Source organism: Olea europaea, chromosome 7, assembly GCF_002742605.1.
Source record: "Olea europaea var. sylvestris chromosome 7, O_europaea_v1, whole genome shotgun sequence".
In the NCBI taxonomy this organism is placed as follows: Eukaryota; Viridiplantae; Streptophyta; class Magnoliopsida; order Lamiales; family Oleaceae; genus Olea; species Olea europaea.
The window spans coordinates 5,479,545-5,495,029 of NC_036243.1; the positions used below are offsets into that span (position 1 = coordinate 5,479,545).

The following is a 15,485-nucleotide window of genomic DNA, read 5'->3' on the forward strand; positions in this document are numbered from 1 at the left end:
ACAAGCTTTTGATCGAGTTTGATATTTTTTATCCAAAATTTATACAATTTGATTGAGTTTCTGTGACACTCTCATCAGTGAATCTATCAGGAAGGATTAAGCCCAAATCCTACTAACCATTCCGATCAACACAAAACATAGAAGAAGTTAAAAAAAAAAATGCCAGAGTACAAGATAAGGACACAATGCAACAAGATATGGTCATTGAACTTAAGATGGTGATGATAGAAAAAATATGCACTAATTTGTCAATCGTTCTTGGTTCTGCATATCGTAAAGAACTTATTAGTAATGGAACTAACAATTGGGAGTACATATAATATAACAATGAAGGAGATTAGTCCTCACCTTTCTCCACATACAATATCATGTTTCCATGTACGAACAAAATTTTGTGGGCATTCTTTAATTTTAAGAGAGCCAAATCTCTCTCGATGCTTATATCTATCTTGACAATGTTTATATCTATCTTGACGGTCTAGTAATGGAAATTAAAGACATAGGATTATAATAAACAGGTATAAATCGAGAAAAGAAAGGTGTCAAAAAAGGAGATTCATATACCCGAGGAGGTAGTCGATCCTTGGTTTCCCAGTACACCTTTGCTGCTTTTTCTAGCTCTTTCAAAGCTTTCCAGTTATCGCTTGCCCTAAAATCAGTGACGGATTCAAATTACATCTAGGCAAGTATAGATCAAATGCACTACATCATGTTTTACAGATTCCTTCTTTTCAAGAACTGTTACAAACGTGTTGTATCTTTCGAAAACGAGAACAACTAGTGGTCTAGGATGGAAAGCAAAGCTCTCCCACTTAAGACAATTGATCTCCTTCACTAAACCGTCATCAATCTCTCCCTCTCAGTCAATTTCAGTGCCATCTTCGCCTACGACATTTTTTATAGGATGTTACTTGAAATACCCTGCTGCTTTGACCCCCCAGCCGACATCAGCATCCAGAGGCCAATTGGCATTATCCTCCTTTACCAACATCTCATTTCCTCTTCAATCATCACATTTCTCTTCATCCCTGTCATCATCCTCGTCACCACTGTTGCTATTGGAATCAACGTCATTGTAAACTTTATCTTTCGGAATTCTGCTGCCGCATTGATTCGAAAATCTGTTCAAGCGAATCACACACAAAAATCTTCAACTGCTTGGGCTTCGTAGGGATCACTTTAAGGAACTTCCTTCCAGAATTTTCATCGTCATCTTGAGGAAATTCTGTTTTCTCCCGCTGAGCTCTTCCTTTTGGTTTCAAACTAGGACTCTGACTATGATTCTTGTCGGGTTTTGGATCAGAATTCTCTGAACTGGAAGTGCATACCAATCGTTTTCCAGCGTATTTGGTTTTCAAAGTCAATGGAAACGGGAGGAAATTTGAAAGGCAACAAGAATTTGTTGTTTCATGGAGAGACAACATCGACAAAGAATGTGTTGGTCTTGGACAAACAAATCGACATTTTAACTTGAGCTTGCTTCGTAAAAATAGTAAAGAAAATGCTCAAAACAACAAGAACACAAGATTTGTCGGCCAAAAGCCTTGAAGGTTCAACGACAACTTTTAACGCCTAATCCCTGTTGAGCATCCCTAAGGATATTGCTCGAATTCACTATAAAGCCCCAAAACTGGACAAAGATCGAGAATAGTGTAAAAACAGGAGAGAGTTCAACGAAATCATAATTACCTCAAACTCTCTATTACAGCAATCACTCACAAAGAATTGTGTTCCCATACTCTTCTCCAGAACACAATAATCTCACAAAGAAATCACTCAAGATCAGACAGTTGATGACCAAAATATAAACAGTGACCAAAATATGAACACACAAAGAGAGTTTTCACGAAGACGGAAGAGGGAGAGTCAAAACCAACTACAACCCTAAAAGGCATACAAGTGCCTTTTATATGAGATAAGCCCAAGAGACGGATCCAATGGTGCAAATCATTCCAGGTGTCAAGCATCCAATTAAGACGTGAATTTAATCAAGTACGAAAATACGTTATTATCTCTTCTAGAACCATCTAAAATTGGATCAATAATGGACCAGTTTTGGACTTAAAATCTTAATGAACCAGATTGAGTTGAGCTCACAAAAATGAAGCAACCCATCTTCATAGAATGATCACCAAAATTATTATGGACCAAGCTACACGAAGATAAGGGTTGATATAGGGGATGACCTAACACAAACACATGGGAGGATCGGCATTCTTTAATTCATGCAGACCCATGCACAATGTGATGGTCGTTTAACCGAGCTGTCACCAAAATTCGGGAAAAGTGGCTTTTTCCAATTATTATATAACACCGAAAGGAACGTCTTTTTATTCCACACTTGGAATAAGTCAACCTAAAATCTTCCTCAAAACACTCTGGTCAAATCTCAAGACAAAAAGACAGAACCTGTTGAAGTCTCTCAGTAACTTTCCTTCTTTCTTCCGTCCAAGAGACGGGGGAACACGTAAATCACTGAAATTGGGAGCAATTACGTGGACTCCTTTCACTGAACAGAAATTAAGAATGAAATTGTAGCAATTATACGAAAATGAAGCAAAAACTACAGGGCCAGACTAAAATCATTACGCCACAGAGTAATTTCACTTAATCAACAGGCAGCAAGAAAGGAAAAACAATCAAGATTATGAAAAACAGAAATCTAAGACAGCATTTAATGGAGTCCACTAAGTTTGCTATTAGATTCAAGATTTACTAGTAAACGTTAACGAGAAATTAAACAGTCGTTGAGTAGACAAAAAATCAAACAACTGGCATGCAACTATCAACGGAATCATAAATGACAAATCCTAACATGGGAAATTCAAGATAATCAAACTTCTCTTCGCATGCATACGCGTGTGCTCACATTCGATTTACACACAGATACACGCACAGGGAGGAGAGAAAATTTACATTTAGAAGTCAAAGAGCACAAATAGAAACGGAGTTTTAATTTTTCAGTTTTATCGGGTGTCCAAAATTACGAAGAATTTTAAAAGATTATAACACTCCCTTAATGTTATAAAAACACTTAAAATTACAAAAATAGGGGCTTTCTAAAAAATACCAAAAGGATCTCATTGCATATACAAACGTTTTTTACAAACTCCCTTATTCACTACTCACAGTAGGGGCACAAATCGACATTTTAAATTCACGTGAAATCCGTTAATTTTGTGAGAGTGAGTACACCATTTTGTCAACAAGATTTTGTATAAATATCTTTATCCTACCCAAAAAGGCTCTCTAAGTGTATTTCCCCAAATATGGAAAGAACGGCATTTTAGGATCTTCTCTTACAATTTTTCTTTTCTTTTCTTTCTTTCTTTATTTCTTTTTTTATTTTTTATTTTTTTTTGTTTCACTTTTCGTCCAAGATTTATGGGGAGAAAATTGTCCAAGTACTCGTCAATTTATTACCATTATTTTTTTCACAAGTTTCGAACACACTCTTGCTTAGTTGTTTGAAGTCTAGTGATACACTCAATGCGAGAGTGTAAAAAATTCCAGTTATCACTTGCCCTTTAACAATCAGTGCCGAATACTCAAGCAATTAACATATCCAAGATTGAAATACATTTTATTATCTTTGGAACTATATCTTGCATGTTGTAACACTCAAAACAATAATACAATCTCGACATTATTGTCTATGACATTTTTTAACGTGTTGCTCAAAATACTTAAAATGCTCTGATCCCAACTTGACATCAGAATCCAAATGCCAATTGGGCTTCTCCTCCTCTACCAACATCTCATTTCCACTTCAACCATCACCTTTCTCTTCGTCCGTTCATCATCCTCTAAATTTTCCTGCCACCAACGAGGGTTGACCCAAGATTATAGTTCACTGGAGACGAGGCAAAATTGTGTAAAAAATAATTGTGGTAATTATGATCCAAAATTATGAGGATTTTTTTTCGTTAAAATGTCAAAAATTAAGGGTTCAATGGCGGCAATTGCACCCAGTTGGACCCTTAACGGGAGCGCCCTGCATTCCAGGATTTTTGTGGAACTTCGCTTTTCTTGAACTGAGTTCTTCACTTTGGCGTTAGGTTTTTTCTATCAAATTTCTTTAAAATGGCAGTGTGTACAAATAGTTTCCTATTTATTTCAATTCATGATCATAGGAAGGTATTTTACAAAAAAGGGGTAAATTTGTCAAAATGCACCAGTCATTTTTTAAGCAATTGATTTATAAAAATTTTAAACTGTTTAGTTAAGCAAAGACAATATGACCGAGATGGGTAACATGTAATTAACGTGAAAGTGTTTCAATTGATTATTGACTAATGTTAAAGTGTCATAAATTATTATTGATGATAGCTACGACCCAAGATGGGTAATATGTAATAAACATGAAAGTGCCTTAATTAATTAGCGGCAACTATTAAAAATTGCTTTTTCATAACTTTTAGGGTCCGTTTAATTGCAAGAATGGAATTTGGATGAAAAGAAAATGAATTCTAGGGAATTGAATTGCTTGAAACTTGTTTTACTAGGAATTGTCAATTAAATATGTTTGATTGGTATAATTTTTCACTTAAAAAATGTTGAAATTTTTGGTGTTCGTTTGGCTTTATTTTTCATGAAAATTGTCAATTAAAGGGATATAATTTGTTATAATTGTGAATAGGATTTTTTTCCATTGTCGAAAATTTAAAAAATTTAAAAAAAAAGCTGAAAACCCCAAATTCCCACTCAAACCATGGGAATTGGTTTTTCACAAAACCAAGGAAAATCACTCACGTGGGGCGGGGGGAGGAAAACGAATTGTCGGGGAAAATCGAATTTTCGGGGAAATTTTTGCAATCAAACAACGAAAATGATGAAAAATGAAAAATTTTCATGAAAAATTGACCAAATCAAACAAGCTTTTAATCTAATTAATGAAATAGCAAAAAAGTCACATGGGACCTGCTATACGTCAAGGGCCACATGGCAGCCCTATTCATCCAGGGGCCATGTGACCCTGGACAAGTAGCTTTTCCAAGTCACATTAGCTATAGGTAATCGATTTTTTACATTTTCAATCAATATCAAAACTACCTAAATATTCAAAACATCAAAAAAAAATGCATTAAACCAAAGTATAATATTAAAAGGGTCAAAAAATTATTAAAAACCACACATTTTTAGTTCTTACGCAAGGTTTCCTCCATCACATCAGAGACTTTATTGACCTTAATTTAATTGGCTTTCGAGCTCTTTTCCTCCTACTCTCATCATCCTCCTTCTCTTCCTCATACTCGATCTCAAATTTCTCTTTGTCAATTTCAAAGAATGTGGATGGTAAAGTTTCACATTCTTGCTCTACTAGAGTACTACGACTAGCTCGATTGTTCTCGCCTCTTTTCTTGCCCCAACGCGGTCCAAAACCTGAATAGTAGTAAAATTCATTCGAATTTGAATTTGACGTTGAAGCTGCCTTCTTGCCCAGTGGCTTGAGCGGAGAGTCAGCCACCACCTTATCTTGTTTCTTCATCGTTGGAAGAGACGAGTTGCAGTTTCGCACTTGAGATAAGTGGTGCTTGTTCAAAGAGTTCCCTTCGGCCGCCTCCATCTTGCATTTCCGTGCTTTCCCATCAGTCTTGACACAACATACAATATGCTTTTCCTTCTTTAACCCGGGATTCTCAGGCCCTTCCTCTGAGTTCTCATGGGCAGAGCCACCCACATTGCCGCCGTCGCCTTCACCTTCACCATTGGAATCATGGGCGGAGCCAATGCATGCCCGCACTGGACTTTTGGGCAGAATTTTTTTTTTTTTTTTAAACCCACTTCTAAAGTTTCAGATATCAATAGTAGTGAATATCCATAGTCTTTTTCCAATATTCGATGTCTAGCTCAGATAGAGAAGCCCTATTAGATCCATTTCCTCAAAATTCAATTGACCCAAACCCATTCATTCATTTGAATCAATCCAACCCTTTGTCTGTGAGCGAGAGAATTCGTCCCTATTCTAGCGTCACAATTCCGGTTTGCTCAGAGTATTAAAACTCGCAAGAAACAAGTGAAATATATAAATTATGTTGTTTTTAGTATTATCGTACTATTATTTTATTTTTTTATCGTCATTGCTTCCATGACCAAAACCTCAACATTCAATGCCGAAAAAATTTAGCCCGCGCTAAACTAAAATCCCGGCTCCGCCCCTGATTGGAATTATCCCATTTTGCAGCTTTGCTTTCTCCAAACAGTTCATTCTCCGCAGCAATTTTCAGTGATGCAGCACTATTGATAAAAAACCAGATAGATATTTCACTCGAAATTTTAAAAAATCAATAATGCTGATTGCAGAGCCCTAATTATTTTCTGCATCAATAAAGAGCTGGAAAATTTGTAAGATAATCCAAATTATTCACAAAATAAAAGGATTACCTATGAAAAGCTGCATTAAGTTCTCCCAAGCTCCCATTTCTCGCGAAATTATCAGTTCCACTGATCCGCATAAAAATTATTCTCTGTCGAAAAAATAGAAACATCCAAGCTAAACAAATACAGTGAAAATTCAAATTCCGAGGACCAAATACACGACAGAAACCCTTTCATTTATAGTTTTGAATGAACTCGAATGGTGGTTTTTCAGAAAACCCTAGAAGAAAAAGGAATAAAAGCAAAAATAAAAGTAAATTTGACAAGAATAAAAAATGGTTTCCAACAGATCTGTGTACAGAATTAAAGTCAAGTCACTATAGATAAACTTAACTAACCCTGAACGACGGTGGAGGCGGTGGTGGCGGAGGAGATGATGGTGGCGAAAAGCTCATCACGTCCCAAGGGGACTGATTCAATTTACAAATATGGGTTTGAAGAACATTTCCAGATTTCAGTGAAGAAGCTGCATACAACAATGGACAAATTTTAGCGTTCTTCCGTATTCTCATGGTGGTTTGGTGGCCTTTTGGGGGAGTTTTTTGGTGGATAGTCAGGGTAGAAACTCAAGGGTGGAGAGGCTCTGTGGGAGTGGGCAAAGGGTATTTTATTTTTTCTTTCTCTTTCTGAATCTGTGTGTATTTATATATTTATTGCTTGCAGAACATTACATATCTAGACAACCACTTGTGGCCCATGGGGTTTTGCGTTAAGAGTTGCGTTCTGTTTGATTGGTCAAGAGAGAGAATTCTTTGCACCCATTCTTTAAAGGTTGAACCCCAACATTAAGGGCTTCCACCGACCTTGCCCAGGGCCATTGTGGAGGAGGTAAATCGCAGGATGTGCCTCCCAGGAGTCAGGGTGGAGAGCATATGGATAGGCCAAGGCTGTTAACCCATATGGTAACTCCCGCTTGCAACAAAGCCAATTCCACCTTGCGGGGAATCGAACTCTACACACTGCCACGCTGAACCCTATCCGTCCTCCCCTTTGCCACTGGGAGATATGCCCTGGGGGCCTTTGCACCCATTCTTTAAAATTCATTTAGGGTGGTCTGATTACAAGTATGAAATTTGCATAGAAAGAAAATAAATTTTAGATAATTGAATTGTCTAGAATTTATGTGTATATTTATCCATTTTTTTATTGACGGGTAGATGGGAGTGTGGATAAATGAGAAAAAGAGTGAATTTTTTGAAAAATAAAATTCTACTCCCCTAAAGAAAATATTTTCCTTGATTTTGAGGAAAATATGGTCACAATGACTAAAAGTAGGAAAATATTTTTCATGAAAAAAATGACAATCAAATAGCAGAAAAGTAGGAATTTGGATGATAAAAACACATTTTCCATGGAAAATATTAGTAATCAAATGCACCACTATTTTCAAATATATTTTTAATAAAAATTCTTTCGTTTTAAATAATTTTAAACATGGACTCCATTTTTTTTCTTATTTTTAATTGTACATTCAAATTTATTCTAAAAAAATTTGCATCAAACAAATCCTTTGTAAAAAAATAGAATTTAATATTTAAAAAAAAACAGATGAATTAAATAGAATCTCGTAAATTTTTGCCCACTCTAGTTAATTGAAAACTCCCAAATTTTATATTCTTAAGTCAAGAAAAAAATATCTACAGATATATTCATAGTGTTAACTGTAAAGTCCCAAAATTTATATTTGAAAATTAAAGGGACAAAGTGCTTTCAAAATCTAAATTCATAACTAAGAGTTACAATTTAAAAGAAAAAAAAAATCAGATTATAATTAATATTTAATATTAGCCCTTGTTTGAGCCACATTATTGGAATGAAAATGTATTTTTGAATAGTGTATTGATGGAAAATGTGTGGTTAAGAAATAAGGAAATGTTTTGGATTTATGTGTAATATTATTTTATTAAAGAATATATGGTTGAAATGATATCAAAGCACTGTTGAAGAATGTATTTTTTTGAAAAAAATGTAGCTCAAACAGGGCCTTAATAATATTATTATTAAATTAATTTAATTTAACAACTGTACTCTACCCTATCCATCCTAACTCGACTCTCACTCCCACAAAACCTAATTTACAATTTTTAAGGCTATTAAGTATTTTCATTTTCACAATATCTCCAAGGCGCAGCCACTCCCCATATGCTTAACTCTAGTGACTCTTCACGATAATTCACTCCAGCAAATCTTCTCTTCGCTCTCTTTACACTACCGAGAGATCACCATAACGGTTTCATCAACGCTGAGGAGGCATCACTCTTCCCTACCAACGATGTCGTCATAGCAACGATGAGTGATCCTCCTCTCTCTACCTTTTGTTTACACACGACACTCTCTCTTCTCCAATTTTTACAACAGCGACGCTGTGCTACCATTCGCAGCAGCATTGTATCATCATTCATAACAGTTCTAGGCGATTCCAAGCATTGCCATTCAAGATGTTGCTTCTGTAGCAACAATTCAAGACAGTGTGCCTTCTCACGAGGTACCATCTCCCCTAGATAGCACATCGCAGCCTTGCATGGTGCAGTGTTGATTTGAAAATGGAAATGACGCTAATTTGAGTCCCGTAGCAAAGTTCATAGCGCCGTTGTGAGGTGTTGATCTGGACACTGCTATGCGGTGTTCGTTGCGATGATCGTCATGGTTTTAGGGGTCGTCGATCTGAAAATGGAAACAACACTAATTTAAGTGTCGCAACAGCCTTTACAACTCCACTCTGAAGCGCTGATCTTTGTAGTGTTCGTCGCGGTGGTGATGGTTGTGGTTTGGTGGTGATGTCGACGATGACATTGCTGGTGATGTCAGCAATGCTGGTGTAGTTGTGACAGTGCTAGTGGCGGTGACGATCGTGGCGGGTGCAGGTGTTTGTGCTCAACCAATAAATTGGTTAATTTGTAATCAATAAAGAATATCTAACCTAAAAAATGTGATCATGACTCACAATTTATTCTTTTGTGATTAAGAAATAACTTGTAATCAATTAATTTGATAGTTATCGAAAGTAAGTTGTGACATATAAAATTTGTAATTTATAATCGATGACTTGTGACCTAAAAATTTGAATCATGATTTATAAAATGTGTTGTGACCAATAAATAAATTGACCAATAAAATTTTTTTTTATTTGTAATCGATGATTAAATTGTGGCCTATAAAATTTTTTATTTGTGACCCTGAAATAATTTGAATCCTATAAACTTTTTGAATTGTAATCAAGAAATAATTTGTGATCGATTAATTTGATAATTTGTACTAAATAGTATATAATTGTAACATTAATATATTTTAATTAATTGTTTTATAAATAAAATTTAATAAATATCTGATTTTTGAAGTTTTAAACATTGTTTCTTAGTTTGAAATGGGACATACTTAATCTTTTAGATACGAAATTTTCTCTTTTTTTTTTTTTTTTATTAAATTGGTTGGTATGGCCCATTTAAGACAGCTATGGAGGCTCGGTCCATTTAACGTAATGAAAGTCAAAGATATGAGTTATTTAAAAGTCTATAGATTTAAAATGTTAAGTTTAAATAAATTTGATTATAAAAATTTAACGAAGCAAGGAATTTCACATAGGCAATACGAGTTTGAATCACCATGTAAATGTTTTTATATAATATTTTGAGTTAAAAAAACATTAAGAACAATTATAACAAGTTAATTGGATGGAATAATTATTTTTGTTAGTAGACATTCATAGAGATAGGCTGCAAATCACACAAATAATTTATTTTCCTCCATTTTTCATCCATGTCACTAGTCCTTAACATAAGCCAGGTATCGGTGCTCATTAAATCATATGCTGATAAATTTTTCAGATTAAATGATGGTGGAGGAAGTGGGATTAAAATGGATTGCAGAGGACCCAAATGAAGAAAGTTGCTTCATTTTTGTAATTAGTCCTGATTGAAGAATTTATAGTTCTTACCAGTTATGTAACTTATGTGTAATTTTTAAAAGATGTTAATTTATCTTTATTTTTTTAAAAGACTTCATAGTTCTTTTTCTTGATGTGCTCAAATCGTTAACTTACTACTCTGTATACTATTCATCTGGGTGGTACAAAGATGTATCAACACCTTCGAAAGTATTGGAGTTTTTGCCAATAAATCATGATTTGTTAACAAGTAAAAGCAGAATATCAGAGATCTTTAGGATTATTAAATCCTTTTAAAATACCAGAATGATAATAGGAACATATTCAATGGATTTTGTTGTTGGTTTTCCAAAGTCAGTAAAGGAAAGCAACACCATTTGCGTAATAGTTGATCGATTGACAAAATCATCTCACTTTTTGCCAGTCAAAATGACGCTTAGTATGGATCGATTGGTACAACAATACATTAGAGAGATAGTTAGATTGCATGGGGACTCTGTATCCATTGTTTCATATATAGACCCAAGATTACCTCTAAATTTTAGAAAAATTTACAGGAAGCATTGGGATGAAACTCGTTAAATTTCTACTTAAGACTCATCCCTATTTGACAATTATTATTTATAGAAAATGGAGTTCTGAATAATGATTTTTTGAGAATGTGTAGTTAAAAAGTATGAAAATGCTTTTGATTTACAAGAAAAATATTTTATTGTGTAAATGTGCAATTGAATATAAGTATGAGAATTAAAGAACTTTTAAAATAATGTTTGTCAAATGGGGTGCTCAATTTAACCAGGTTAATGACGATATAGCTCTCACATTTAGATTTTCACTAAAAATGGAGATCACAAGAAGGGGAATATCATTTTTTACCTCATCCTCCCTCAAATATGAATTTATATTTATTTTTCTCTCAAAAATCTGTTTGTAGTTAAGTTAAATTCAATACAATAGCAAAGGTGGAAAAGAGAAAGGTTTCTACACAATTTGTTCATTTATATTTCAAGAAAATCAAAGTAGGCAATGCTAAATATTTAATATAAACTAGAATTTTTGAAGTTATGAACAAAGAGGTGTATACATGCCATATCAAAGATCCCAAGAGATTCTTCGGAATCATTAATTTATCGGTATTCATCTACATGAAATGTCGAATTCTTTTGTATCACTGTATATGTGTGTGTGTGTGTGTGTGTGTGTGCGCACGCGTGCGCGGAGGTTGCACCAAGTTATGTAAGTCCTACTAAACTTAAATCTCACACCTTTAATGTTGACAAGTTTTTAAGATTAAATGATGGTCAAGGAAGTGGGATTATGATGAGGATCCAAAGGGAGAAATGTACTTTATTTAGGTCTGGACAAAACTTTCTAATCGTTCCGAATCGAACCAGACCTGAATCAAATTGAATCGAGCGATTCTTCTTAAGTTAGATACTCGAACGGAATCTAAATCAAGAACCGACGAGTTTGATTCGGTTCTCGATTCTAGACCTAGAACTAGAAAACCGAATAAAAATCAAATATTCCTATTTTTTTATCTTAAATAAATCAAATTATTTTATTTTTTAAATAAATTTGCTAACTAATTAGCCTTAACCCAAATATAATTTTCATATTTCTAATTTCCAACCAAGGCCAATTTAATCAAATTGACCTATGTTTTACTTGAATCTCTTATTCAACCATTCTCGAGAAATCAAATTGGAAGCTCGGTGCACCTCTCTTCATTATTGTGAGCTAAATATGATGTGAACCCGCTTAGCGCGATCACTACCAAATCCACAACAAATTGAGAATCAAACCCAAGAAAGCCAAAGACAAGGTTTTGGATTAAACCCAATAAACTGGAACCAAGCAACCCAAATCGCCGACAATATGCGGACCTCTTGATTACGCAATTTAATTGAATCTCACCCAGTTGATTTGAATGCCACAAGATTAATCTTGATAAGTTCACAAGTTGTTCAACGAAGAACGAGAGAAAGCAATTAATGCCACACGAATAATATTCAATAATATGAGAGTTGTGATATTTTACAATAAGGAATAAAGTATTTATACTATTCTATAGAATCCTAAGTAAACTAGGAAAAATATCTAAGAATAATGCAAAATTCGTCCACAATAGCCTAATTATGGTAAAATCTACTAACAATGAAATTCTATTAAAATAAGGAAAAAACGCGAAATTTGAAAAAATTCGCCTCGGACTTGGCCTATGCGGCTACATAGCTTTAGAGCATACGGTCGCATAGTGCAATTGGCCTATGACTTTGGGACTTCTACTGGGTGTATGCAACCGCAGGACTTTAGACATGTGCGACCGCATGGTTTAATGCTCCAGCTCCGTTTTCTTCAGCTTTAAACACGTTGATCCAATACTCTTCAGTCTTCGTCCCCAACACAAAACTTGCTCCATTTTGCATCCCGAACATTGTTTCATCAACCCTTGCTTTGATGAGCAATCCCATCGCCTCTTTCACGCACTTGGCCCTCAATCGCGTCATCGGCCCGTCGACTATCAACGGATCTTTCCTCGACCTCAACTCTGGACTTGACTTTGGTACTTGTGCTTCCTGGATCACATCATCCCCTCCCTCTTCGATAAGTTAGAAACATTGAAAGTTACAGAAACACTATACTCACCTGGAAGATCTATCTTATCAGCGTTGTCATTGATCTTCTCAATCACTTGGAACGGTCCATCTCCTCGTGGCAATAACTTTGATTTTCTTTGCTCTAGGAATCGCTCTTTCCTGAAATGCACCCAAATCCAATCTCCCGGTTCGAAAGTGGCATATTTTCGACCTTTGTTTGTTTGTGTTGTCCGTTGATTGTTCTTCCTCTCTATTTGCTCCCTTACCTTTTCATGGAGTGTCTTCACCAATTCGGTTTTCTTTTTCCCATCCAAGCTACCTCATTCATTCACAGGCAAAGGTATTAAATCCATAGGTGTTAAAGGATTAAAACCATAAATAATTTCAAATGGTGAAAACGACGTAGTAGAATGCGTGGCCCTATTATATGCAAACTCAATGAAAGACAAACATTCTTCCCAATTCGTTAGATTTTTATTAACCACAGTGTGTAATAGTTGTGTCATTGTTCTATTTACTACTTCAGTTTGACCATCGATTTGTGGGTGACAAGTTGTAGAAAACAATAATTTCGTGCCTAACTTATTCCATAAGACCCGCCAAAAGTGACTAAGAAACTTAACATTCCTATCGGACACAATACTTTTGGGAACACCATGCAAACGCACTACTTCATTGAAAAACAAGTTTGCAATGTTAGTGACATCATCGATTTTGTGACATGGTATAAAATGTGCAATTTTACTAAACCTATCCACCACAACAAAATTGAATCACGCCCCTTTTTAGTCCTAGGCAAACCTAACACAAAATCCATTGAAATGTCAACCCAAGGTTCGCTAGATACCAGTAAAGGTGTATAAAGTCCATGGGGTAAAACCTTTGATTTAGCCTTTTTACAAGTTATGCAACGACTACAAATTCGTTCTATGTCAATCTTCATTTTAGGCCAATGAAAGTGTTCATTTAACATGCCTAAAGTATTTGCTACCCCAAAGTGACCCATTAAACCCCCACTATGTGCTTCCCTAACCAACAATTCACGCATTGAGCAATTAGGAACACATAATTTATTTTCTCGAAACAAATACCCCTCATGCTTAAAGAACTTGTCAATAGCCTCCTTATTACATGAATTGTAGATGCTAGAAAAAATAAGATCGTTTTCATACATGTCCTTAACATACTCAAAACCAAGTAATTTCGCACTTAAAGAAGTGAGAAGCACATACCTTCGTGACAATGCATCGACTACTATGTTTTCCTTACCTTGTTTGTATCGAATGGCATATGGAAAAGTCTCTATGAATTCCATCCAACGTGCATGTCATTTGTTCAACTTACATTGACCCTACAAATGTTTCAATGATTCATGGTCGGTGTGAATAACAAACTCCTTCGGCCATAGGTAGTGTTGCCATGTCTCCAAGGCTCGAACTAGAGAATAAAGCTCATTGTCATAAGTAGGATAGTTAAGAGCTGCCCCACTTAGTTTCTAGCTAAAGTATGATATCGGCCTCTTTTCCTGGATTAAAACTGCTCCAATACCTATTCCTGATGTATCACACTCAATCTCGAAAGTTTTGTTAAAATTAGGAATGCTAAAACAGGTATTTTACATAAACATTCTTTGATGGTATTAAATGCATGTTCTAGTTCTACACCCCATTGAAACTCAATGCTCTTTTTGTCAATTTCAGTAAGTGGTGTGACAAGTGTGCTAAAATCCCAAACAAATCGCCTGTAAAAACTAGCTAACCCATGAAAACTCCTAACTTTGGTTATGCTTTTAGGTGTTGGTCAATCTTTAATAGCTTTTACCTTTTCCTCATCAACTTCAATCCCATTAGCACTCACCACAAATCCTAGAAATATGATTTTATCCATGCAAAATGTGCACTTCTTGAAATTAGCATAAAGTCGTTCATTTCTTAAAACCACAAGCACACATTTAAGGTGTTCTAAATGCTCTCCTAGGTCCTTGCTATAGATTAGAATGTCATCAAAATAAACCACAACAAATTTTCCAATGAAAGCACGCAAAACATGGTTCATTAATCGCATAAACGTGCTTGGTGCATTTGTGAGTCCAAAGGGCATAACTAGCCATTCATACAGCCCATATTTCGTTTTAAATGTTGTTTTCCATTCATCACCCTCCCGCATATGAATTTGATGATACTCACTCTTAAGGTCAATTTTAGAAAAGATGCAAGCACCATATAATTCATCTAATATGTCATCTAACCTAGGAAATATGTGACGATACTTTACTGTAATGTTGTTGATAGATCGGCAATCCACGCACATCCTCCAAGTTCCATCTTTCTTTGGCACCAACAATACGGTTACGGCAAATGGACTCATGCTCTTCCTTACATAACCTTTGCTCATCAACTCCTCCACTTGCCTTTGAAGCTCCTTTGTCTCCTCCGAATTATTTCGACAAGTTGGTCGATTTGAAATGACAGCTCCAGGTATGAAATCAATTTGATGTTCGATCTTCCTAATGGGTGGCAATCCACTAGGCACGTCTTTCGGAAACACATCGTCAAATTCCTGCAATAAAGAAGTAGCCAAACTAGGGAGAGATGTGTTAGACTCCTCAAAATTGAGGAGTGATT

The 15,485-nt window shown here is 35.3% G+C and overlaps 1 protein-coding gene and 1 pseudogene across 1 annotated transcript; both read right to left on the reverse strand.

Moving 5' to 3' along the window:
- Positions 1-236: 236 nt before the first annotated feature.
- LOC111396774 lies at positions 237-1,862 on the reverse strand (annotated as a pseudogene).
- Positions 1,863-5,164: 3,302 nt separating this feature from the next.
- LOC111397805 lies at positions 5,165-7,408 on the reverse strand. Its single transcript, XM_023024783.1, has 4 exons — positions 7,339-7,408; positions 6,717-6,844; positions 6,385-6,467; positions 5,165-5,786 (listed from the first exon to the last, which is right to left on the reverse strand). Exons 1-4 carry the CDS (start codon positions 7,406-7,408, stop codon positions 5,165-5,167), a joined length of 903 nt encoding a protein of 300 aa, XP_022880551.1.
- Positions 7,409-15,485: the final 8,077 nt, after the last annotated feature.